We start from the raw sequence: 25,616 nt of genomic DNA on the forward strand, positions 1-25,616 counted from the left end.
TCTCTCTCTCTCTTTCTCTAGTATACTCTGCTTATTTTTTACATGGTTCTCTGCCCAGCCTCTGGATGGCTATCCTGTGTCAGCTACTGAGTCCGATCCAAAAAACGGTGGCTGAGTGGTCCATAAGGATCCCCTGCCTTCAGGTCTCTGGGTGGGACATCTTCCCCCCCACCACCCAAAAAAAGGAGTTGTGTTCTGGTAGGCCCAAGAATGAGATCTTTAAAACAATTTTTCAGCCTAGCCGAGGGCTTCAGCTAGAACAGAACTAGACAGCACTTATCCATAACACATCGAAGGAACGATGTCAGAGTAATCTTCAGTCTAAGAAATAGACAAAGGAAAACAAGATACCTTCAGAAAGCTCTTGGTTTAAACCACTCATTGGAGGGTTGGCTGGAAGAATTTTTTTCTCTTGAAATATAAGTTTGATGAGTCAGAGAATGTGCACAATACATGGGTGGCGATCATGTGCAGTATGACCGAGACTTTCAAACCTTGATAAAATGGGAAGTCCAATAATAAGTTTAAAGCCAAATAAGATTAAAATTAAAGAAGTAGTCCATGAAATATGGAACATCGAAAGACGCTCGTGCTTTTAAGCAAAAAACATAATTTTAAAGTAGACTCTCGATATAAACATTAAAAATTTATCTAATATTTTCCTGCACTGTTATATATGTCTTTTAGAGAGTAGGGAGCAATGGAAGATAAATTACCTTCTTCACACTCACGGAAGCAGACTGCATAGTGGTTTAAGAGAATGGGCTTCGAAATTAGACCTATGATAAATTTCCACCTGTGATTTAAGTGGTTGTGTGAACTCGCTGCCCTCCCTCGTTGAGTTGCTCAGCCCCTGACAATGGGCAAATTAATGCCTGCTCCCTCCATCCACTCTCTTCTTCCTCTTCCAACCTCTCTCTCTCTCCTGTTCATGGGTATGACAGATGTACGTGTGCACGTATAAATGTACATAGGTGTGTGTGTGTGCGCGTGCACACCCACACGCTGGACGGCTGCATGTCTGGAAGGTGTTTCCAATTTAACATGTGAAACCTGAACTCTTGCTTTCCCACCCCCTTCCGCCCGCCAAACCTGCTCATTCCACACTCTTCACCATCTTGATAAATGGAGAGTGTATTCTTTCTAGTTGCTTAAGCCAAAAATCTTGATGTCATTCTTGATCCTTCTCTTTCTCTCACACCCCATGTCCTAACCATCAACAAATCACAATGATTCTACCTTCCCAGTATATCTAGAGCCCAGCCACTCCCCACCTTTCTCCTGCTACCACCCTAGTCCAGGCCCTATCTATCATCTCTCCTTGGACTCAGGCAGTCATCCCCTTATCGGACACCCTGCCTGTGCGTTTCCCTGCCTGCCCCCCTTACAGTCCAAGTATCGCAGACAGAGCTATGCTTTTAAAGTCTACGTCAGGTCGTGCCATTCTGATGCTCAAAACCCTTGAATGTCTTCCTCTTTTACTTAAAATAAGTCCTTTCAGTTTCCTGAATGACTTAGCCCTGCTTTCTTTGGGATCACTCACTGTTGTCTCATTAATTCTGATTTGCATGATGTACCACTCAAGCCTTTACACCAAGTGTTTTCTGAACTGGAACCCTCTTCTCTCCAAAGCCGTATGGCTTGATCCCTCATTTCTTCAGGTCTCTGTTCAGGTGATACCGTAACACCGTGGCCTTCTCTAACTTCCCCAGACAATACTATGCCATTCTCCCTCCCCCTATTAACTTTTCTTTGTAGAGTTTATCCCCATCCCACATATTATATATGTGTTTATTGTATGTCTTACTCGTCTATAAAGTAAGCTTCTGAAAGTAATTTGTCTCTGTTGCTTATTTCCGTATCCTAATCTTAGGAGAAACCACAAGATGAGTACCCTGTCATCTGTGCTCAGCAAATGCTTGTTGGGGTAATCATTTCTTATACTTTGGTCCCAGTTAGTTTCAAACCACATTTCTATTGCCTACACTTTAAAAATCCTCAAGAAAAACAGGAAAGCATAAAAATCCCATTGTAAATGTCACTTAAGTAAATTACCTTTGTTTCTTCTTGGAAAGGTTGTGGTGGATATTTGCATGCAGACAGAGGGATTATCACATCCCCTCGGTATCCGGAGACCTACAGTCCCAACCTCAACTGCTCTTGGCACATTCTGGTTCAGAGTGGTCTGACCATTGCTGTCCATTTTGAACAGCCCTTCCAGATTCCAAATGGAGATTCTTCTTGCAGTCAGGGGGACTACTTGGTGGTAGGTCATGCTTGCTACCTTTTCTAATTATTATCTTTGCAGTCTTCATTCAAAAAACAAAACGGTGATTCTTCTCTCCTGGGACATAAATTGATAGGACTTGGGCACTCCATCTCTCTCAATATGAAGGAATTTATGCAATTTTAATTTGTGTTCCTAGCTGAAAAATGGACCTGATACCTATTCTCCACCCTTGGGACTCCATGGAGGAAATGGTCATTTTTGTGGCAGTCATCCTTCATCCACTCTGTTCACCTCAGATAATCAAATGTTTGTTCAGTTTATTTCTGATGCTAGTAATGGAGGGCAAGGATTTAAGATCAGATATGAGGCAAAGAGTTTAGGTAAGTATTTTCACAAAGCATAACGCCCATATTTTTCCTGCAGTTGCTTGGTCTTCCTTGTTTAAATAGATCTGAGGAAAAAATGCGTGAAGTTTTCTTTTCTAAAGTAAGAATAATAATTTAACAAGAATAGCGACCTGTTTTCAGGTACTTTACTATATTCCTGATACATTCAGTATCTCATCATGGCTACTTTTTAAGGAAGGTATCATTTCCGTTCTACAGATAAGTAAAATGAGGCTTAGATTTTTTCCAAGCATACTTATCAAGAGAATGAACAAAGTAAAATTCTCCATAAGTATAAATTAAACTGATCTTACAGATATCCTGATATTTCTTAGTCCTTTCTATTATACCATGTCTAATTATAAGTTACACTCAGTTATGGAAACATTGTAAGAATGATAATTACATTGTTTTATAATCATTTGTATGCTTTCTTTTAAAATGAACACATATTCCTTTGATTCTGTTATTACCCACTTAATTATATATTACAGTGATCTTTAATTACCTTTGCTTAATTATACTTGATTAAAATTATATTTAATTCTGCTGTAACGACTTAATTTTATGACATTTATTTTTATATAATGTTTAATTGAATAAGTAAATAAGCATAGTTTCAAAAGAGAGAGTAATGTTAGCAGAGAACAGATCTTTGCTTTTCCCCCCCAAATTAGATAATATGGATTTCAGGATAATCATCTGACCACAATCCCAGATTCCTGAGTATATTTTAAAAAACATATTAATCTAAATTTTATGTATCTATATAATATCTAATATAATCTAATAAAAAATAATCTAATTTTTATATTGATATTTTACTGCATATTCTCTAAAATATGAGATTTTAAAATGTCAGCATAATTTGTTTATTCTGGAAGAGGAGAAGAAATAAAGGTCTACCAAATGACACAGAAAATCATCTAATAGCTTGGGTAGGTTCCATGATTACGGGGAATGTACTTCTGTTACTTCCCACTACATACAGCTCTGGCATTTGGAAGGAGCCTTGAAAGACAGCTCTGTGAATGCCAGCACCATTACTTTATAGGTTGAGAGTTTGTTACCCCTCTCTATCTCTCTGCTGAGCTCGGCTGCTGAATCCTGCCTGGGCAGAATGTCACTGGGCATTGAGGCTTCGTAGAGTGAACAGTGCCTTGTGTCTAGTGAGTAGACATCAGCTGGTCCCACAGAACTCTACTTTCCCATGATAGAGTCTTGAGTTACGTTTTTAAAGTCAATATTTGGTGATAATTCAGGTACACTAAGGGTTTATTTATAAACGCTATGATTCTTTTATTCCTTTGTGGACCCTCTTTTTATATAGGAATGGTATGGCCATTACCTGCTCCCCATCTTTCTGCCTTTACTATTAGACTTAAAGTTCTTTTGATTTCAAAACCTATTGTCCATTCACAGATGAGTGGATAAAGAAGATGTGGTGTGCATATATATATATATATATATACATACACACACAATGGAGTATTATTCAGCCTTGAAAACAGAGTGAACTCTTGCCATTTGGGACAACATGGATGGACCTAGAGATTATTCTGCTAAGTGAAATAAGCCAGTCATAGAAAGATAAATACCATTTGATTTCACTTATATGTAGAATCTAAAAAACAAACAAACAAACAGACTCTTAAATATAGAGAACCAACGGGTGGTTGCCAAAGGGGAGGGGGTGGGGAGATGGATGAAATAGACGATGGGGGGGAAGAGTTACAAACTTCCAGTGTCTGGAAAACACCTGGAAAGAGGCGCCCAGGGACCAAAGGAGGAATGGTGTGAGATGAAAGGAGGAGGAGCTCAGTGTCCAAACAGCTGGGGGACAAAAATTGAAAGGAGAGAGAGATGTGATCAACCAGGTTAAATGCTGTGGACATAAAATAAAGATGAAATAGATGCTTGGGTACAGGACTGTGAGGCAACCAGAGTGCTTTGATGGGGTTGAAAAGCGAAGGGGGAAGGAGGAAAGGGTGGTGAGAGCAGAGGTGAGTGTAACTGACTTGAGCATGTGATGAGTGGGAGGATGTGAGGAGCAAGACGGAGGGGGGCGGGGACCAGGATTGAGAGAGAAAGAGAGAGAGAGAGAGCGCGAGCGCACACAGGGTAAAGGGAGGGCCTCCGTAGAGCACGGTCCCTGAGGAGACAGTGGAGTGGGAGGCCGACCCGATGCACAGGAAGACGGTGTGCAGGGGAAGACAAAGGAGGCAGAGATGCAGATACATTTCTTAAGGGCGGTAACCAATTGAGGGGGTGTCCTTATCTGATTTCTTCCATCGTGCTCTGAAGAACCCGAAGTGGCGTGGTGAGGCTCCAGAAAGAGTGGGGAGAAGAAGGGTTGAGGGCAGAGAGTCAAGTCCCACAGAGCTGTTATATTTCTGTGACAAAGTAGGGTTGCTTGCAGTGTTGAGAGTGGAGAGCACGCATTTGGAGGCCTTGGTTTCCGCAAATGGTTTGAATCGCATACAGTCTTGATATTGGGTTTTTTTGCAAGGTGAGTCTAAAGGAAGAGCCGAGAGCAAGGGAGTTAAAGGCAGTCAGAAGAGTCTGCAGTTTAGGGGTTCAGAGACAAGAAGCAATCTGAGTAATGGCAAAATTCAAGACCATAAGTGACTGAATGACAGCAAAAATAAATGTCAAGAGAGTTTAGCAGAGCCATGTATCTGTGAGGCTAACTTATTAGGTTCATTTCATTGGTGTTGTAAGTACCCAGTTTACTCTGGCCTGGACTGTATTTTTACATACTTTGGTTTTTTAGAAAAGAAGTGTAAAAAACCCATTTATCTTCTTCCAGAAACTGGCTAATAAATTCTCTCACCCCAGTCATCTCTTGCTCTTCAAACGCATCTCAATCCTGAAGAAACATAATGAGCGAACGCCCACAGAGCTGTGCAAATATATATCTGCTTAGTCTTTTAAACCTCAAGATCCCATCTCCGCATCTTTCTGTTGAACTGCCCAGTCAGTGGGAAGTTATAAATGCTACTGCATTCACGTGCTTATCTCTGTGGCAAATGTATACTAATGCTTCCATGATGTTCTACTGCATGCGCTGTGCACCAGAAGCATTTTGTTGCCTTTAAGGAAGAGAGAAATTTTCTAAGAGAATTTACAGTTGGGCAAATTAGAAAGTGACACACTTGGTAGCTCCCCTGACCGCAAATTCAGAACCTTTTTGCTTAAAAAGAGAACGAGGGTAAATCCAGATGAAAGGAAATTGAGGTTGGAAATACAGATAAAGAGACTTTAAAAAATGCCAGTGGGAAGTCTAGACGTGATGCTGTGCTCACCACAGGTATAACCACCCTTGGCTCCGTACAAGGCTCTTACGATACGCTTGGCTGTATTCCCCATGCTGTACCTTTTATCCCCATGACTCATTCCTTCCCTAACTGGAAGCCTGGACCTCCCACTTCCCTTCACCCATCTGGCCCTTCCCCCCACTCCCCTCCCCTTTGGCAACCCCTAGTGTGTCCTCTGTATTTATGGGTCTGTTTCTGCTTTTGGTGTGTGTGTGTGTGTGTGTGTGTGTGTGTGTGTGTGTGTGTGTGTGTGTGTGTGTGTGTGTGTTTTAGATTCCACATATATGTGAAATCATGTAGACTTGTCAAATCACTATGTTGTATGCCTGAAACTAATGTGGCATTGAGTGTCGACTATATTTCAATTACAAAAAAAAAAGACATAAGACAGTGCAAACAAACAAACAAAAAGATAGTGGCATTGCGTCCTCTTTCCCAGGCTGTCGGTTGATTTCACTGTGTTTCTCACCAGCCTGTGGGGGCAATATCTACATCCACGATGTGGATTCTGCGGGGTATGTGACCTCCCCCGGCCACCCTGACAATTACCCCCAGCACGCTGATTGCACTTGGCTCCTAGCTGCTCCTCCTGGAAAGCTCATAAGGCTGCAGTTTGAAGATCAATTCAATATTGGAGAAACACCCAAGTAGGTCACTTCCATTTCCTTTTTCTCCTACTCAGACTTAGTATTCTCTAGCTGTCATGTTTGAGAATAATTTTTCTCAGCATAGGAAATCTAAAAAATGGGGAAGGGACACGCATTACACCTTGAGCCTGAAAACATTGCCTGCCGGCCACTCTTGAATTAGCTGAGCAGGTTATGTACACGGACATTGTCCCTCCTGACACCACGCACATCCTCCAAGAGACACTGAGGATGGTTCTTTGAGATTTATGTTATCCATTCTTCCTCCAACAGGAAAAATATAGTGTCTCTGGTAGATGAATATTTATTTTCCCAGCCTCATACTCAATGTCATAAGTAATAAAGTATCTGTTTAACAAACGGAAATTCGTGTTACGTGACACTAGGGGTCACCAGTGTCAGAGAAAGGACTAAGGCAAGTACCGTACAATTTCCCAACCTCTCTTTAATGAGAATTCCTACGGGATTACAAACCAGGGAGTAAGCCTTAACTGCGTTGAACACAAAAAGAATAACCATACTGACTGAAAAGAAACCCCTGAATTTTTCTCTGCATTTAACAAAAGTATGTATACATTTGCAAGAATATGTGTATGGTACAAAACTTAGTACAAGAGTTTTTGCTTACTATTTACGGGCACCTGATATAATGCCACGGTCCCACTCAGTGAGCATTAAATGGCTGATTGACTTTCTTAAGAAATACTGGGTAAATACTCGCTCACTCTTATGGACACAGAACATTCCAGCTGAGACTCTCCACTAGCCTGGGTGGCAGGGCTGTCAAGAGAGAGCTTGTCTTTGTCACAAGAGATGTGCCCTATCACCACGTGAATCAAAGTACTTGTTTTCTTGAAATTCCTAGGCGCTAATTTGAGAATGACTTGTGTATTTGTCAAACGAATATGGAGGGAAGACAAGAAAACATTCTTTTTTTTTTTAAGATTTTTAATTTATTTATTTGACAGAGAGAGACACAGTGAGAGAGGGAACACAAGCAGGGGGAGTGGGAGAGGGAGAAGCAGGCTTCCCGCAGAGCAGGGAGCCCGATGTGGGGCTCGATCCCAGGACCTTGGGATCATGGCCTGAGCCGAAGGCAGACGCCTAATGACCGAGCCACCCAGGCGCCCCAGCATTCTTTGATGTGGTCCATATAACACCTGCCTTTTGGAGCCACTAATGAAAGAACATATTATGATTAGAAAAATATTATGTAGCATTCTCAAGCGACACACCACTTAAAACGACGGTCATAGTGTCTTCTGCTACAAAAATGATTTAATATTGCTCTTGGAGAAAGTTGGTGAAGTCTTTATTTTGAAAATACGTCAAAGTGATGGACTTTTTTATATTAAATGGAATTTTCTTTCCTCTTTAGCTGCACATCCAATTACCTTGAGTTGCGAGATGGGGCTGATTCAAATGCACCAGTGCTTTCTAAGGTTTGTGGGAGATCTTTGCCCAGGAGCCAGTTGTCCTCAGGAGACGTAATGTATTTGAGATTCCGATCTGACAACAGCCCCGCTCAGGTGGGGTTCAAGATCAAGTATGCTATAGGTAACAACATTTTTTTTTTGTATTTAATAAGAAAGTTATGACAGACTATAATAAAACTTTAAAAAATCATACCATTTTTAGAGAAGTCTTTCTATCTGCCTTATTGTAACGATTGTTTCAGTGATAGAAATAAGTAAGGAATGTAAATGTTTAAAACCAAAGTCATTTATCAATTTAACATTTTATTTTGCTTTCCATTTTAAACCACTCTTTTTAGTAAACTTGAATATTTTGTATTTTTTCCTAACTTGTTTGTGAAAACATATTCAGTTAAATCAAATTTTTGTTTCTTTCTCTTATCATGAAATCTCTATAATATCACCTTAACTAGTAAAATGGTTTACTATTCAAACATAATCAAATAACTATATACAGAATGGTAACTTTGAACTCATCATTAGTGGATAATGTTTTTCCTTTATGTCTCTAGTGCCAAATCAGTCAGTAGACAGAAACAAGTGTGTCTCCTCAGTGTTTTGATTTCCTTACTTTAAAAAATGAGCAATACATATGCATCCTGAAGATTTATTGTTTTATGGTCACAATTACATAGAATTTAGTATCTGGTGGGTCTGAACACTAACCAAACGTATTTAATACAGTCAAAAGTTGGAAAGCCTACTGGTAACAACATTAAACCTACACCACAGGTTGTTTTGTAGCCCGAGGCAAACTATAAGTCAATCTATCACATCCAGCTGGTAAGGAAGAATTGAGCGGTAGTTTGCCAGGCCCCGAGATACCAGTTACTGCAGTGAAACGTTCATTTGATAGTTAAACCAGGAAGGCCAAGCATCACTAATGACCACTGCACCCCTTCCAGCTAAGCCAGCCCTCCGTCTTCAGAATCACAGACTCAGGGTAGTAGGCAGGCCCTACCAATGTATCAGTTGGTTCTTTTTTTTTTTTTTTTAAAGATTTTATTTATTTATTTGACAGAGAGAAACACAGCCAGAGAGGGAACAGAAGCAGGGGGAGTGGGAGAGGGAGAAGCAGGCTTCCCGCGGAGCAAGGAGCCCGATATGGGACTCGATCCCAGGACCCTGGGATCATGACCTGAGCCGAAGGCAGATGCTTAACGACTGAGCCACCCAGGTGCCCTCAGTTGGTTCTTGAAAGGAAACTTCCTTGCAACTAATAGCTCTTACAAGGTGTCCCAGGACCATTAATGTGATGTTATAGAATATGCCTTTCAGTTTCCACTTCCCATTATTGAACTGGACTTGTGGTATCATTTCTCTTTACATCAATAGTAGATTTCAAATAATAAGGGGAACACTAACTAAGTAAACATTTTCAGAATTTTTAAAACGTTAATATTCAATTGGCACCTAAAAGTTTTTGAATGTGCTGGTTAAATTTAAAAAAAAGAAAAGAAAAATCTTGTAACAGAATATTGCTTTTTTCTGCAGCCCACTGTGGGGGAAGAGTGACAGGGCAAAGTGGTGTCATTGAAAGCAGCGGATATCCAACACTTCCATATAGAGACAATTTATTCTGTGAGTGGCATCTTGAGGGTCCCTCAGGACACTATCTTACCATCCATTTTGAAGACTTTAACCTTCAGAATTCCTCTGGCTGTGAAAAGGACTTTGTGGAGATCTGGGAAAACCATACCTCTGGTCAGTGCAATATGTCTGCTGTCTTTTGGGGATGTTTATTTTCCTCATTCAGCCTCTGAAGTGTCCTCACTTCAACAAAGGTAAAATGGCATCTGTTCTTTGCCGTTGAGACCTTCCAGTGCCATATGCAGTTAGTTATTTGAGGAGCATCCTGTCAAGTAAGGAGAGAGAGGGTAATGTATCTAGAAATCACGTGAGTTGGACACTCATCACTCTGTTGCCTGGAACAGGTCCCTCATTGTGCTGAGATGTCCTTGCCCTAATTGGTGGCAGCTTTTGTTACACCTCTTCATCTATATGAATATGTTGATTTTGTTCATGTTTGTCTTCCTTCTCTTAACAGAGGTTAACATTTCTTCCTGGGCAGGGTCTTGTCTTTTATTATTTTCTTTGTACTTGTAGAATACCTCAAGTAGAGGTGAAATGAAATCAATCACTTGGACATAGACATACTTAATTATTTGCCTCTCACAGGAAGTTTATTGGGCAGATACTGTGGAAACACCATTCCGGACAGCATAGACACTTCTAGCAATGTCGCTTTGGTGAGGTTTGTCACAGATGGCTCTCTTACTGCCTCAGGATTCAGACTCCAGTTTGAATCCAGCATGGAAGGTAAGTTCACTGATGTGTTAACTATTTATATATTATTGAGCACCTACATTGGCTAGACACCCTGCAAGGCACTGGTGGTACGATAGTTGTTCAACCAAAATGACCCCTGTCTTCTTGGACCTCACACTTTAGTGGAGAAGCAGACATTAATCAAATAGTCACACCACAGCTGTGAGACAGGCCACCGAAGAAAGTGCTTTGGATGATGTTATGGGCGAGAGCTGTACACATTCCTCATCTTAAGCAAACTATGCATTAGCCCCACAGCTGTCAGAATCGGCATTCCAAATACCCTGACATTGGTGAAATACAGATTTTATCTGAAGAAACTGGATGGAGATTACTCCATCCATTGGTCCCCCATATTTCTTGGGCCATGATGATACAATCCATAGAAACATGGATTAAATATTAAATATTAGAGACAGGAAGTGGATACAAACATTCTCTATAAGTCCTCATATACACCTAGCGATAAATAAGAGCAATAATTTTGTCCAATGTGATAGTAAAGAAAATACTTTAGAGAACACTTCTTGTGGAAGGGATCATTTTGATTGGATTGGCAGTTTTCTTGGGTTTCTTCCCCTTCAGAGTGTGGTGGGGATCTACAGGGCCCTACGGGAACATTCACCTCTCCCAACTACCCGAACCCGAATCCTCATGGCCGGGTCTGTGAGTGGAGAATCACAGTGCGGGAAGGAAGGCGGATCACCCTGACTTTTACCAACCTGAGTCTGGAAGCTCGTCCATCCTGCAGCAGTGAGCGTGTGACGGTAAGTGTCCCGTGCAGTCAGGGATATTACATTCCGTTGTTGAAGGAGTTTATTGACCTATAAATCATAGTCAGAAAACTAGGTCGTGAATATTCCCATCCATGCCTCAAACAAATCTGAAGTATTTTCGATAGAACAAAAGCCCAGTGAACTGCCATGTTATTTGTAAAACCTGTTTTAAGAGTCTATTCGTTGTTGCAACATACATCAGGGTCATAGGTGGGATAAATTTTGAGAGCAAATGATCATTACCCATGGCAAAAGTGGGTAAACGGAGGATAGTTAAGCCCGTGGGTAGCACATAGTTAAATAGGACCAAAGTCACAGAACAGTCACCACCAAAAGTTTTAAGCAGTTGTGTGGTCCTGTATAGTTACTGTTCTCTGCCAGAGGTGCTGAGTGACTCCTTTGGAAGAGCATGGGCTGCCTGCCCTCAGTGTTGCCAAGGTCAAGTGCTTTGGGAGATGCCGTCAGCATTCTTACCTTCCCTTAGCAAAGGAAAGCAAAGGAGAGCCATGAGTGGGAAAGAAGATTGTTAACTGAAATGACAGCTATATATGTATATATATATATATACTGGATTAATTATACATTAATATTAATGTATTTCTCTACCCAACTCAGCCTTCCTTCCGTCCTTGTCACCTCAGTCAATAACAATTCCAAACTTCTGGATGCTCGGGTCAAAAACTTCAGTGTCTGTTTTGGAGTTCATTCCCTCCCACCTTATGTTGCATCCATAATCAAGTCCCACTGGCTGGATCTTTAAAGAGATCCCGAATCTAACTACTTTTCACCAGATCCATGGCTACTGCCGCCACCACTGGCTCAGACTTAATTTAATGACTTCCGGCTGGTCTCCCTACCCGCCCTGGCCCCCCTGCTGGGTGCAGCGGCCAGCGTGATGGGTTTAAATGTAAATCACATCATGCTGCTGTCCTTGAAAATCCTCTCTTGGCCTCATCATCTCACTCAGAGGGAAATCCCAAATCTTTACAGTGGCCCAACTGGCCCTATGGTATCTGCATCTTGTTTCAAACTCCCCTGCTCTTTTGCTCACTAGGATCCAGTCTCACTGGCTTCCTTTTGGGTCCTTGAATCTGCTAAAATGTTTGAAAACCCACTTCACCTGTCCTGTGGCCTCTGGACTGCGCCTCCCCAGTGGTCGCCTGGTCCACTCTCTCTCTTTATTCCTGGCTCTTCAAATGATCTGGTACCTGAGACCCTACGTTAAATAGATTCCACCCTGACCCATCCTGTTCCCTGCATTATTGCTTTCACAGCCCTTCACACCAACTGACATCCCATGTATTTATTTGTTTGTCTGTGTCTTGTCTGCTCCCACCACCAGAAATGTAAGCTCCATTAGGACACACTCTGTGTTTCATTCACTGCTAAATCCCCAGTAGAAACAGTAATAATTGAATGAGTGAATAGCAGAAGTACTATCATTATTCTTTTTTTTTTTAAGATTTTTATTTATCTATCTGAGAGAGAGTGAGGAAGAGAGAGCACGAGCAGGGGCTGGGGCAGAGGGAGAGGGAGAAGCAGACGTGGGGCTCAATCCCAGGATTCTGGGACCACAGCCTGAGCTGAAGGCAGACGCTTAATGAATGAGCCACCCAGGTGTCCCTCATTATCCTGTTTTAAAAACAAGATACTTATGGGGCACCTGGGTGGCTCAGTCGGTTAAATGTCTGCCTTCGGCTCAGGTCATGATCCCAGGGTCCTGGGGTGGAGCCCCACATTGGGCCCCCTGCTCAGCGGCGAGCCTGCTTCTCCCTCTGCCTCTGCCTCTCCCCCTGCTTGTGCTCTCTCTCTGTGGCAAATAAATACATAAAATCTTAAAAAAAAAGACCCTTTTGTTTTCAATTTAATTGTCTCCTGTTGCGTAGTGAATTTCACAAAACAAAACATCTTTGTATGTTAGTGTAATTCTTTGTATTGCCCTAAAATGACCATATTCAAACTTCACAATATGCCCCCAAGTTCTAATACCTGAATGTATTATATATATATCTGTAGATATATGTATCTGAGATCATGACCTGAGCCGAAAGCAAGAGCTGGACGTGTAACTGACTGAGCCACCCAGGCCCCCTCCACTGAATACATAGAGACAAAGATGAAGTAGAAAAAAATTAACCACTCCCAGTATACCATATTTTGATACATTTTCTTATCTTTCCTTGGCAATGAATATATTATGCAGTTGTAATAATGTGGCATAAATTTATTTGCACACTAATTTTAATCTGTTTTTCTGATTATAAACATAATGGATGCCTATCGAACAGATTTTGGAGAGTTCACAAAATAAAAAATATAAAAAATACTTGAAATTCTACTTACCCATTGCTAAAATTTTGATGTATACAACTGATTATTTCCCTTTGAAATTCTTTCCATAATTGAAATTGTATTGAATATAATGATTATTTGGAATCTTACCAGTAGAATTTTCACATGCCCGTCAGGAAAGATAGTATGAACAGTCATAGTTTCAGAACTCAAATAATAAAATAAAATTTACAGCGACAACCACACATTTTAAATCACGTCGTACTTGTCATTTTCCCATCTCTGAATCATAGACGCCAAAGGCATCTACTTTCAACTCTTTTAGCTACTTCTCATGGTGTGTCTGTCATTATTTCAAAATAATATTCCTATTCTACTACTTCTTTGTTTTTTGGTCTTAGGCATCATCTACCTACGTTCAACTCTGAGAGATGAGGGTTTAGCTCTCTTCACAAGCCACTCCCACCACATACACACCACAGGGCTATGCATAGCTCAGACTCCCCCAACTTCCTCCCAAAATACATACGTCACAGATTTTGTTTAAATTGCTCTTCAATGTTTACATTACCATGATTTTACAGCTGTCATTCCCCACCTCACCACGTAGTGTGCTATGGTAGCATTTGCTTTTGTTTTTCTGATTAATAGCAATAATCGTGTCCTTTTCTACCCTGAGTTTTTTTTATGAACATACCACTAATTCTTCCACACACTTTCACTCCAGGGGTACATCCCCACCTTGTAAAGTACATCTACCAGTTCCTTCATTTTCCTTAGCAGTACCCTTCCTTGAGCCCTTTTCCATCAGCTGCAAGAGTGATGCCTACTGTCATGTGGGGCATTCCCTTCCCCGTCAACTTTGCACGCTCCTTCATTCCTCTCCTGGGCTGGACACCTGACTCCATGACAGGTGCATTATCCTGTCTTGGTTCATTTCCTTTTCTGGTGAGGCATTTGTTCTTGTATTTCCATAAGGAAGTGGGCATGGATGATAAGGTTTATGAGAAGATGTATACCTGGAATTATCCTTATTTTACCATTGTTCTTTGAATATACTATATATATTAAAATATTGTATGTATTTGATATATTCACATACATGTATAAATATATTAATCATAATTTTGAAGTTTTATGTTGCTTCTTTTGAGATCCATTTCCTTCAGTTTCCTGTTTCCTATGTATATTGATTGGTCTCTGCCTTTTACATTAGACATTTAAGGAAATGTCTAATGACCCTTGGCTGTTTATTCATATTTAAGAATGAAGTACTAAAATGCTGCTTGGAAGCTCTGTGTGCATGGGATTGTCAACTTACGGTATTCACTGGGTTGGGGGTACTTGACCATTTAATTAGGAGAAACTACAAATGTCCTATCTACAGGTCTTTTCTCCTCGGGAGGCTAAAGCTCCAACAATAAATTTCTTTTATGAATCTTTAATATCATGTCCACATTCTTTTTCTTTGAAATATATTTTTATAGGTTCAATGTTTTGTTTCTTCTTCACTCTGCTGTAAATAAGGGGATGTGGCTTGCCCTTTGCCCACACTTCATCACTCTGAGAACTTCTGACAAAAAAGCAGAGTGGGGGGTGGAGAAAGAGAGAAAGAAGGAAAAAGAGAAAGAGAGGCAGAAAGAAACAGAGAGACAGGAAGAGAGAGAGATAAAAAAGAAAAGAGAAGAGAAAAGAAAAGAAAAGAGGAAGGGAGGGAGAGAGAAGGGAAACTTCCTGAGATCTACAGGTTGAGTGAAGGCAGCTTTAAGTGCACTGCCTCTAGATTAATACCTTCTCCAGCTGCCTGAGCATACAGTTCCTCCAAACCTAGCTGCTTATCTGACTCTGTCCAGAAGGAGAAGAGGCAAAGGTACACCCTCCAGCATGCACTACTATGGGATATATGCCTGATTTTATTCCTGCATGTAGCAAATTTCAGAGCTTGTCCTGAATCTCAAATGCCTACTTCCTATCCCATTGTTTTCTGGGAGTTGTAGTTTCTGAGTACAAACATGAGTGGAGGAGGAGAGTGGAAACAGCACTTTGGTTGCCTCAAAAAGCAGGAGTTCATGTGATAAACGGCTGTCCGAACAATTGTTAGTCATTGTGATTCTAAGCTCAGGGGAGACATTGGTGCAAGGATAACCGCCATTGATCAGGGTTTCTGACATGTTCCATTAGCCTGCAGTTGCTGATAATCCCTTTTGATTCTGGCAATATGTTGCCCATTCCTGTTTTCAGTATTATTGAAATTTTGTCATCTTCTGTTTTCTTATACATTATTTCATGGTTTGGAATCAGATTTTTTAAAAAATATTTTATTTATTTATTTGACAGAGAGAGAGATAGTGAGAGCAGAAACACAAGCAGGGGGAGTGGGAGAGGGAGAAGCAGGCTTCCTGCTGAGCAGGGAGCCCAGTGTGGGGCTCGATCCCCTGCCCTGGGATCATGACCTGAGCCGAAGGCAGACGCTTAACGACTGAGCCACCCAGGCGCCCCTGGAATCAGATTTTAAATCTAATTTTATTATCACTAGTTCTTTGAACTGAAGCAAATTGCATAACCTTTCTGAATTCTACTGTCTTAATCTGGAAAACAGGGATAATATTATATGTCTGAAAGGGTATTGTGCTAATTGAATAAAGTAATACAAGTAGGCTATTAGCAGAGCCTGGCATTTTCTTGGTGCTCGCTAAGTGATAGGAAACACTGTGTCTGGTCCTGTGAGTCAGAAGACACTTGAAACCAGAAGCCCTCACAGAGCTCAATTTAATGATCAGTTATAGTAAATTAAATAGCTCACATCTTTGTTATGGAGTGCATTCTTCTCCTCTGTATCTCTTAGTGTTAGACTCGGAATCATTATTTCTAATTGTGAGTGATTCAAATTCTTTTTTAAAGAAGAGGGGAAAAGAAGAAGATAGCAGGAGAGGAAGAATGAAGGGGGGGAAATCAGATGGGGAGACGAACCATGAGAGAAGATGGACTCTGAACAACAAACTGAGGGTTCTAGAGGGGAGGGGGTGGGGGGATGGGTTAGCCTGGTGACGGGTATTAACGAGGGCACGGTCTGCGTGGAATGCTGGGTGTTATACGCAAACAATGAATCATGGAACACTACATCAAAAACTGATGATGTAATGTATGGCGATTAACATAACAATAAACAATTTTAAAAAAGGAATATCAGTTACTCAATCAGCCAATTATTGTTTAGTTACTTCTGGATCTTTCCTGAACTGTGACAACCAGGCATGCTGAAACTCCCTTGGTTTTGCACTGAAGTGGAATAATTATTGTTTAATATTTTGGAGCCAGCACTACTCTAATCCATTTTTTTTTTAATTCAAACTAATAAGAAAATTGAGGCTTTGGGTCCATAAGTACTTAGGAAAGAACTATTATATTGATATTGAGATTGATTTTTTAAAGTTACTTTTCAAGGCATTTTAAAATATTTGAGTTACTATATGCTTCTAGTCATCAGAGACTAACATTTAAGCCTTCATTCCAAATATCAAAGGTCCTGATACATTGTTATGAAAAATGGTCCATCAGTGAACTCTGTGAACTAAGATGTAAAGTGTGTTGGCCTAATTTACATTTCGAACATGGTTTCCAGTTGCAGACAGTACTGCAGTTTTTCATTTGTCACCACATGGCAGGAGGGCATTACTGTAGTACTTTCATTTTAGTGAAATGATGCTGAGGCCACAGAATGTGCTCTGGGTAACATAGTGGCTTGTGGCACTGAGCAAGGAGCCCATTCTGTTAAGTAATTCATTTTAGCACAGAGTTTCCTTCTAAGGAAGTGTATCCGGGCTGTGAATATAATCTTCTAGGAAATCCCCTGTCAGATGGACAGTGCGACTAAAGGTTAAACTGTTTTTCCGACAGATATTCAATGGCATTAGAAGTAACTCACCCCAGCTAGAGAAACTGTGTAGTAATGTGAACATAAGTGACGCAATCAGATCTTCAGGAAATACAATGAAAGTCGTGTTTTTCACTGATGGATCCAGGCCATATGGAGGCTTCAGTGCTTCCTACACATCCAACGAAGATGCAGGTAATGGAAGATGTTAAAATTGTGAGCACTGCAGGGGTCCCAAAGCTATACTACCAACAGCAAGGAGCCATCTATTTCCCTTCAGAGATCAGAATTACACCTGGGACCTTCCTCATAAAGCAAACATACATAACCAGGTAGAAAAGGCATCCCAGGCAGGAAAAAAAAATGTTCTGGGTTCAGAAAGAAAGCTGCTATTGTGAGTTAAAAACGTTTAAAAATGCTTTTGGCAGGGCTTCTAGCTCAATTCCAATGCAAAGCTGCCATTATTTTGGTTGCCCATTCCATAGTCTTTGGTCACTTATTTTGTGCTGAATGAGACCTTCAACTTAGAAGGTAACTGATTCCCCAGAAGTAACTCATTTAATTGAAGATAGCCAGATTTTATTGTTTCTTAGTCATCCATCCATATACATATTTTTCCAGTGTAAATGAATGAGGGTTCACACTTGAGGCACAGTATTTAAAAGTTAAGCAAGATGGCCTTTCTGGTCTAACTATTCTCTTATTTTCTGGATTGGTGCCATTACCTAAGAGTTTTAAATTTTAGAAAGAGTAGAACTGAATATTTAAAAAACCTTTTAAGTTTTTTCATTGATACAAGGAACATTCATTACCATATGAAAAGGGCCAAGTTCACTGGCACTCTGGTGTTGTGTTATCTGTTTGATCCAATTAAATTCTTGGGTCAAGTGGAGAATTGCTAATGAGAAGCCACTGAGGCCACCACTGGAAGTTAGATATTTCTCTAAATGAAGTATTAATGAACAATAGGCTTAAGTCGGGAGAAACTGGTGCATAGCCAAACCCCTAAATCCACCTAATCTACCCTACAGGAAAATAAAAAAGCTGTTTATTTTTATACATATTTCCAAACTCACAGAAATTTCTTCCATAGTCTGCATACATAAGCCAGCCCTTCACCCACAATCTTCACTTCACCTAGAAAAACAAATCAAAGCAATAAAAATCTTGCTGTTGTTATTTTTGTTGTTATTGCATTACCTGTATGTTCTGTTATGGCGTGAATTTCACTCTTACTTTCTCTGTTGCCTTTTGTTTTCTTAGTGTGTGGTGGGTCCCTTACACATTTCCCTGAAGGAAACTTTACTTCTCCTGGCTATAATGGAGTCAGTAATTACTCAAGAAACTTAAACTGTGAATGGACTCTCAGCAATCCAAATCAGGGAAATTCATCTATTTACATTCATTTTGAGGATTTTTACCTGGAAAGTCACCAAGACTGTCAGTTTGATGTCCTTGAGTTCCGAGCAGGTGAGTTCAGTCAAGGAACTTGTACTATTTTATTTATCCACAGTATTGTTCTTATGCCTGGAGGCCACCAATAATGAAGGGACTCACGTGGCTATAATATATGTACATAGAATCCTAAAGAACTTTGGTCAGAAAAAGCTATATTTCTGTGTGTACCCAGCTGAGGTAACATGCCCTATAAACGGTGAATGAGATGGATCAGAGTTTGCAAGTAGACTCTATGTTTCAATTAAGGTGAGGCTTACCCAAGAGAGATTCAGCTTATCTATGTTCTCTCTCTTTTTTTAAAGATTTATTTATTTGAGAGAGAGAGAGTGAGAGAGCATGTGGGCACGAGGGACAGAGGGAGAGAGAGAGAGAGAGAGAATCCTAAGCAGACTCCATACTGAACACAGAGCCTGACACAGGGCTCAATTCTATGACCCTGAGATCATGACCTGAGCCAAAACCAAGAGTCGGAAACTTAACTGACTGTGCCACCCAGGTGCCCCTCGTCTGTGTTCTCTTGATGAGTTCACGTGGTCCCTTCAGTGATCTCTTACTACGCAAGACTTCTTTCCTCACGGAATGGAAATTAGCATGGTCAGAATTGTATCGGCGATTTCCTGAATTTACAGGAATTCTACTTAGAAATCAAAAGAAGTTTGCAATGTAACAGATGGAGAAGAATATGGAAGCTACTTGGGGAATTACCCCAAAAGAGTCAAGTTTGCCTTTGTTTTCATGATAGAAATGGACTGAGGTCTGCTTGGTAACCCACAGTTATCTTAAGAATTTTTTAAAAATCTCCCTTCATAAAAGATGAATCCATTTTAGTTCTTTCTTGAGTTGTGGGCAATCCATCAAACTGCCTCCATTGTTACATTGGCACTCTTTACCTGGTTTGAAAAAGAGAAATAACATTGTGGGTCATCTGTGCTATTTAAGGTTCACTGAGTTCCATGTCACTGAAAAACTTTATTTATTTATTTATTTTTAAAGATTTTATTTATTTGACAGAGGGAGACACAGCGAGAGAGGGAACACAAGCAGGGGGAGTGGGAGAGGGAGAAGCAGGCTTCCCGCCGAGCAGGGAGCCCGATGCGGGGATCATGACCTGAGCTGAAGGTAGATGCTCAACCAACTGAGCCACCCAGGCGCCCCTGAAAAACTTTATTTTAAAGGAGGCTGAAAGCAGGAGAAACTAACACAGTGAGTGGCAATATTACACCAATGTAACTAACATTGGTGACAATGTTCTAGGGCAGCTATTGAAATCAATGCTGACTTTGAGAACATGGTAGACAGAATTTTCAAGGAGAATTTGATAAAGTCTGTGGTCACAGACCAAGGGAATCAGCAGGAGAATCATGTGGGCCCTCCTAAGTAGATGAATCTAAAGAAGACTTATGAAGGAAATGGAAGTTGTAGTTTGAGAATGTTCTCCATATGATTCTGATAAACCCTTATGACTGCCACCTGGTTCAAAACCACTGGCTTAAAATGTCCATCTACTGATGAATGGATAAAGAAGATGTAGGGTAGGGGCGCCTGGGTGGCTCAGTTGGTTAAGCAACTGCCTTCGGCTCAGGTCATGATCCTGGAGTCCCGGAATCGAGTCCCGCATTGGGCTCCCTGCTCAGCAAGGAGTCTGCTTCTCTCTTGGACCCTCCCCCCTCTCATGCTCTCTCTCTCTATCTCATTCTCTCTCTCAAATAAATAAAATCTTAAAAAAAAAAAAGAAGATGTAGGGTATATATACAACGGAATATTACTCGGCCACCAAAAAGAATGAAATCTTGCCATTTGCAAAATGTAGATGAAACTAGAGTGTATTATGCTAAGGGATATAAGTCAGCCAGAGAAAAGCAAATGTCATGATTTCACTCATATATGGAATTTAAGAACCAAAACAGATGAACATAGGGGAAGGGAAGGAAAAAGAGTATAAGATAAAAACAGAGAGGGAGGCAAAGCATAAGAGACTCCTAACTATAGAGAGTAAACTGAAGTCTGCTGGAGGGGAGGTGGGTTGAGGGATGGGCTAAATGGGTGATGGGCATTAAGGAGGGCACTTGATGTAAAGAGCACTGGGTATTATATGCAACTGCTGAATCTCTAAATGCTACTCCTGAAACCAGTACTATACTATTTGTTAATTAACTTAAATTTCAATAAAAAAAAAACCCCAAACATTGGCTTATTGAATTAAGCCGAGCAGCTGCATATCAAATTTCAGTCAGTTAAATGCAATCTTCTCCCTATTCCCCCATTTCAGAGAGAGTTAAAGTACTATATTTTGTTGACTTATAAAATCAACGATGTTAGTCTGACAGAATAAATAAAGAGCAGATTAATTGTGAGCTCTCGTAGGTGTTCTATAAAGGTTAATCAAATTACTGTGAAGTCATCTTCATAAAAATACTCAACTCCAAATCTGATAATTCTTAGCCTAAGTACTGAATATCCTATTCATTTTAATTAAATGCAGTGAAGAAATCATTAAAATTTTAGATAATTATCATTTTTATCTTGATGATATATATTGTCACTGTTGGCATTATAGTTTTTACTCCCTAAAAAAAGGCACATCCAAATGTTTTTTAAAATTAATTTTATCTCTGTTTAGTATGCTAAAATAATTATGAAAACAAAACTTGGAACAAAATGGCACCCACAATAGAGAAAGACGCCTATACTAAAAAAGCATGGGGATTTTTTGTTTGTTTGTTTTTTACCCTGTTAGAGGAACTCTTTCTTTTGCAGTTGACAAAGATAGAAAGGAACTTTGTGAAACATCTCCTACTAAATCAGAATTTCAATGTGTGTCCATAAATACCTTGAAATGTTCTTTATTATTTGTTCCTACTGAATTCATTGAATATATTTCTCAAAAGCTATATAAATAATGGCATTTGGCCTGTTATTTTGTTCAGGTAATGCTGATGGGCCTCTGATGTGGAGACTTTGTGGACCTTCAAAACCTACAGTGCCACTGGTTACACCTTATCCTCAAGTATGGATACACTTTGTCACCAATGAACGTGTAGAACATGTTGGATTCCATGCAAAGTATTCTTTTACAGGTAAGATTTGTGACTAAACGCTCAAACTCTGGAAATATCATAGATGATAATTTTTTCCATAAAGATCTCACATGTATTTTGTGAGATTCACTTCTAGGTAGCTATTAAATTTGTTGCTAATGTCAAGGAGGTGTTTAAATTACATCTTCTAATTGGTTGTTGCCGATATCCAGGAATTTTTAAATTTTTATACATTGACCTCTAGCCCAGAGATTTTGCTATACTATTATTAGTTTTGGTATTTTGTCTGTAGATTATCTTTGGTTTTTCTGCATAAACAATCCTATCTTCTGCAAATGATAATATTTTTTTTCTTTCAGCCTCAAAACTTCATTTCTTTTTCTTGTCTTGTTTCACTGGCTAGGCCACCGTCATGTTAAATGGAAGAGATGACCTTCATGTGAATGCCTGTGACCCTTCATTGTCAAATATATTGATTTCTCTTAGGGTTTTCAATAAATACTTCTTATCAGATTAAAGAAATCCCTTCAATTGTTAGTGTACAATTTTTTGTATTCTGAATGGATGTAAGATTATATCAAATGATTTCTGTCCATCAGTTGAGATGATTCTGTTTTCCTCCTTTAATATAAGATAAATTATATATTGAAAGACTTCTCTGTTAAGCCATCTTTTAATTTCCGGGATAAACCCTACTTGGTTATGCTGTGTGTTTTGAAAATATTACTAGGTATTATTTGCTAATGTTTCATTTTGGATTTGTATCTGTGACATTCAGTTTTTTTCTGAAAATGCAGTCCAAGACAGACAGCACTGCTCTTTGCTGCTTCTCTGGACCATCAGAATTTTTCTAGTCCCTTTCACTAATATGACAGTTCTTTTAGACTCTCAACATTATGTAAAAGTCTCAACTCCATCCCTTCCTTTTGTGCCGATCCAAGGCCATATGTTCTCCTGCATGGTCATCAAGACCTCAGATCCTGACCTCTGGGGCCCACATCTTGGTTCTAGATCCTTTCAGACTGACATATTCTCAGTTTGAGATTACCCCTCAGAACATAATTATTTTTTTTAGATTTTGGAAAGCCTCTTTTTTTTCTATGAAGTTTGGCTAAGAATCAATATATGTTTTGGTTATAGTTTTATCTGACATTTCTTTGTGTTATAATCAAATGGTTGATTGGGAGAGGGAGTAAGACTGATCAACCATCTCGCCAGTTGATTTTTCTTTATTGGATTGAAAGAAGAGAGCCAGGTTTCAGGAAGCAGTATTATTCATGTGGAAAATCAGACAATCTTATGCTTTAAAGATATATCTGTTCTTCAACTTGCTATGCTAAAGTGTACTTTGATAGCTGACTACAGACATAAGTCCTTCTCATCAAATGACAAATTCTTTGGTTATGGTATAGATCATATTCTTCAAGTTTGTATTTATTTTTACTGGCCTGTTTTTTTTTTTTTTTTTTTTCAAGAAAGGCAGTGTTATTTACTTTGTACCTAGTCAGAGTGTCAGTTATATGCACATCTAATTATTCTCCATTTGTGGTACAGATTATCTTCCTTCTCCTTTGTCCTAAACATGATCCTATCTTCCCTGTGTGATTCTTTTTAATTCACACTATATAAGATTCTGTTTATTTCTAATCTTCTACACAGTTTTACTTTGCCTTTATCCACTTTCATCTATTTATTCACTGATTGCTTTTTTAAATTCATAAAGTATGATGGCTGTAAGACCTACTTCCTTTGGCTTTGCAGGGGTTTTTTGTCTGTTTGTTTGTTTGTTTTCTTATATCTTATTTAGAAGGTTACAAATCTAATTTCAGACTGTGGTGGAATACAGCTGGGTGAGAGTGGAGTGATCTCAAGCCCCAACTATCCAGCTTCTTATGACAGCCTGACCCATTGTTCCTGGTTGTTGGAAGCCCCACAAGGCCATACCATCACTGTGAGTTCTGATTTTGTTCTAGAACAAAAATACCATGTCCTGTATGGAAACAGAGTTCTTTTAATAAGCAAGCAATTAGAATAGGCTTTGATTCTGCAATCAGTTAATTTTCTCCCCAAAATCTCATTGGAGTACAGACATCTGCAAGTATCCAGTGACCGAAGAAATCTCTTTTGAAAGCATAGGAGAAGATCTAGATAGATAGATAGATAGATAGATAGATAGATAGATAGATGTATATACAAAAGATATTCCCATCCAGGAGAGAAGTGTAATCACGTTCTTGATATGAGTTACCATCCCAGCCCACTGGACTGAAGAGGTCCCCCTAGTGACTCCAGTTCCAGGAGAAATTTCCAGTAGAACCTCCAATAAGGAAAAAGAGAGGAGGGGAGGGTAGAGTTAAATAAGAGACATAAATATAAAATTATATAAATTAAAACAAAATAAAAGGGTTTGTGAGGACCTTATCTAACTTTAGGTAGCTAATCTCACTTACAACTCAGAGCACCTCATTATTTCTTTTTTCTCCTGCAGCTTACATTTAGTGACTTTGATGTTGAAGTCCATGCAACCTGTGTTTGGGACTCTGTCACTGTCAGGAATGGTGGTTCTCCTGGGTCACCCATAATAGGACAATACTGTGGAAGTTCAAACCCCAGGACAATCCAGTCTGGTTCCAACCAGCTGGTGGTGATTTTTAACTCAGACCATTCGGTGCAAAATGGTGGATTTTATGCCACATGGAACACACAGACATTGGGTAAAAGAAACATTCTCTGCACTTTTTAAATTGATGTGTTTTTAAAATTTATTAGATAATTTAATAAGTATGCATTTTATATCTGCTCTCTGTCAGACTGAACTGGGACTGTTTACACATGTCATCTCATGTAGCAACTTCATAAGGAAGACGCAATATCCATAAAATTCTCCATTTTCTGTGGGTGGAAACTGGGGACAAATCGGTTGATAGTTTTCCCGGTCATGGAGCTAATAATTGATAGAGTCAGGATTTGAATAAAAATAGTGGGGCCCAGAAACTCTGATCTTCACACCTCACCATGTTGCCTACATAGGCAAAAGAGTATGGCATAACCAGAGAATCAAAAATAATAGAAAATATGTGTCAGAATCACAAGTAGTTCAGAATATTCAGAGCTTGGAGGCAGAATGCTGAGTGGTAAGCTGAGAATAGGAAGTTAAGTGGTCCACATCATGAAGAGCCTTGTCTTCAATACTATCCCTCGAGCAGTGGGGAGCCATTGAAGAGTTTTGAGCAGCAAAGCGACAAGATTTGTGATTTAGAATGAATGCTCTGTGTGTGGCAAAGTATAATAGATTTGACTTCAAAAGGGTAGCTTTTGTACCTCTAAAATATGAACTTCGCGGAAATTCCCAGAAAACATAAGAATTTGCATTAGAGGGGTGCCTGGGTGGCCCAGTCAAAGTGTCTGCCTTCAGGCTCAGGTCATGATCCCAGTATCCTGGGATCAGGCCACCCCCCCCATCGTGCTCCCTGCTCAGTGGGGAGCCCGCTTCCCCCTCTCCCTTTGCCCCTCCCCCTCCTCGTGCATGAGCGCATGCGTGCTCTCTCTCAAATAAATGAATAAAATCTTAAAAAAAAGAATTTGCATTGGATACTTCAGTCAGGATTTGCAGTATCACACAGGGCAATTCTTTCTAGGAGAGTCCGAGTTATTACGAAGGTTTTTGTGGAACAAATCAAACTTTCTCTCATTAAACCACTGGTTGCTATTGAAGTCACAGGGGAATTTTAGGCGCACCATTGGTTTTCCGGGGGTTTAAAAGCAAAAGGTACAGGAAAGCTCTTTAATTTAACT

The 25,616-nt window shown here is 39.8% G+C and overlaps 1 protein-coding gene across 1 annotated transcript in view; it reads left to right on the forward strand.

Moving 5' to 3' along the window:
• CUBN (cubilin) overlaps nt 1-25,616 on the forward strand; it is a 265,132-nt gene that overhangs the window by 175,920 nt on the left and 63,596 nt on the right. Inside the window, exons 42-53 of the mRNA XM_027595548.2 lie at nt 2,076-2,266; nt 2,427-2,610; nt 6,406-6,580; nt 7,959-8,137; nt 9,550-9,759; nt 10,234-10,374; nt 10,969-11,150; nt 17,349-17,520; nt 18,589-18,795; nt 21,711-21,860; nt 23,651-23,772; nt 24,310-24,535. Of these exons, the coding sequence (XP_027451349.2) occupies nt 2,076-2,266; nt 2,427-2,610; nt 6,406-6,580; nt 7,959-8,137; nt 9,550-9,759; nt 10,234-10,374; nt 10,969-11,150; nt 17,349-17,520; nt 18,589-18,795; nt 21,711-21,860; nt 23,651-23,772; nt 24,310-24,535 (2,139 nt within the window). The remainder of the gene's footprint in view (nt 1-2,075; nt 2,267-2,426; nt 2,611-6,405; nt 6,581-7,958; nt 8,138-9,549; nt 9,760-10,233; nt 10,375-10,968; nt 11,151-17,348; nt 17,521-18,588; nt 18,796-21,710; nt 21,861-23,650; nt 23,773-24,309; nt 24,536-25,616) is intronic.

The sequence above is a fragment of the Zalophus californianus genome, chromosome 9, assembly GCF_009762305.2.
Source record: "Zalophus californianus isolate mZalCal1 chromosome 9, mZalCal1.pri.v2, whole genome shotgun sequence".
In the NCBI taxonomy this organism is placed as follows: domain Eukaryota; kingdom Metazoa; phylum Chordata; class Mammalia; order Carnivora; family Otariidae; genus Zalophus; species Zalophus californianus.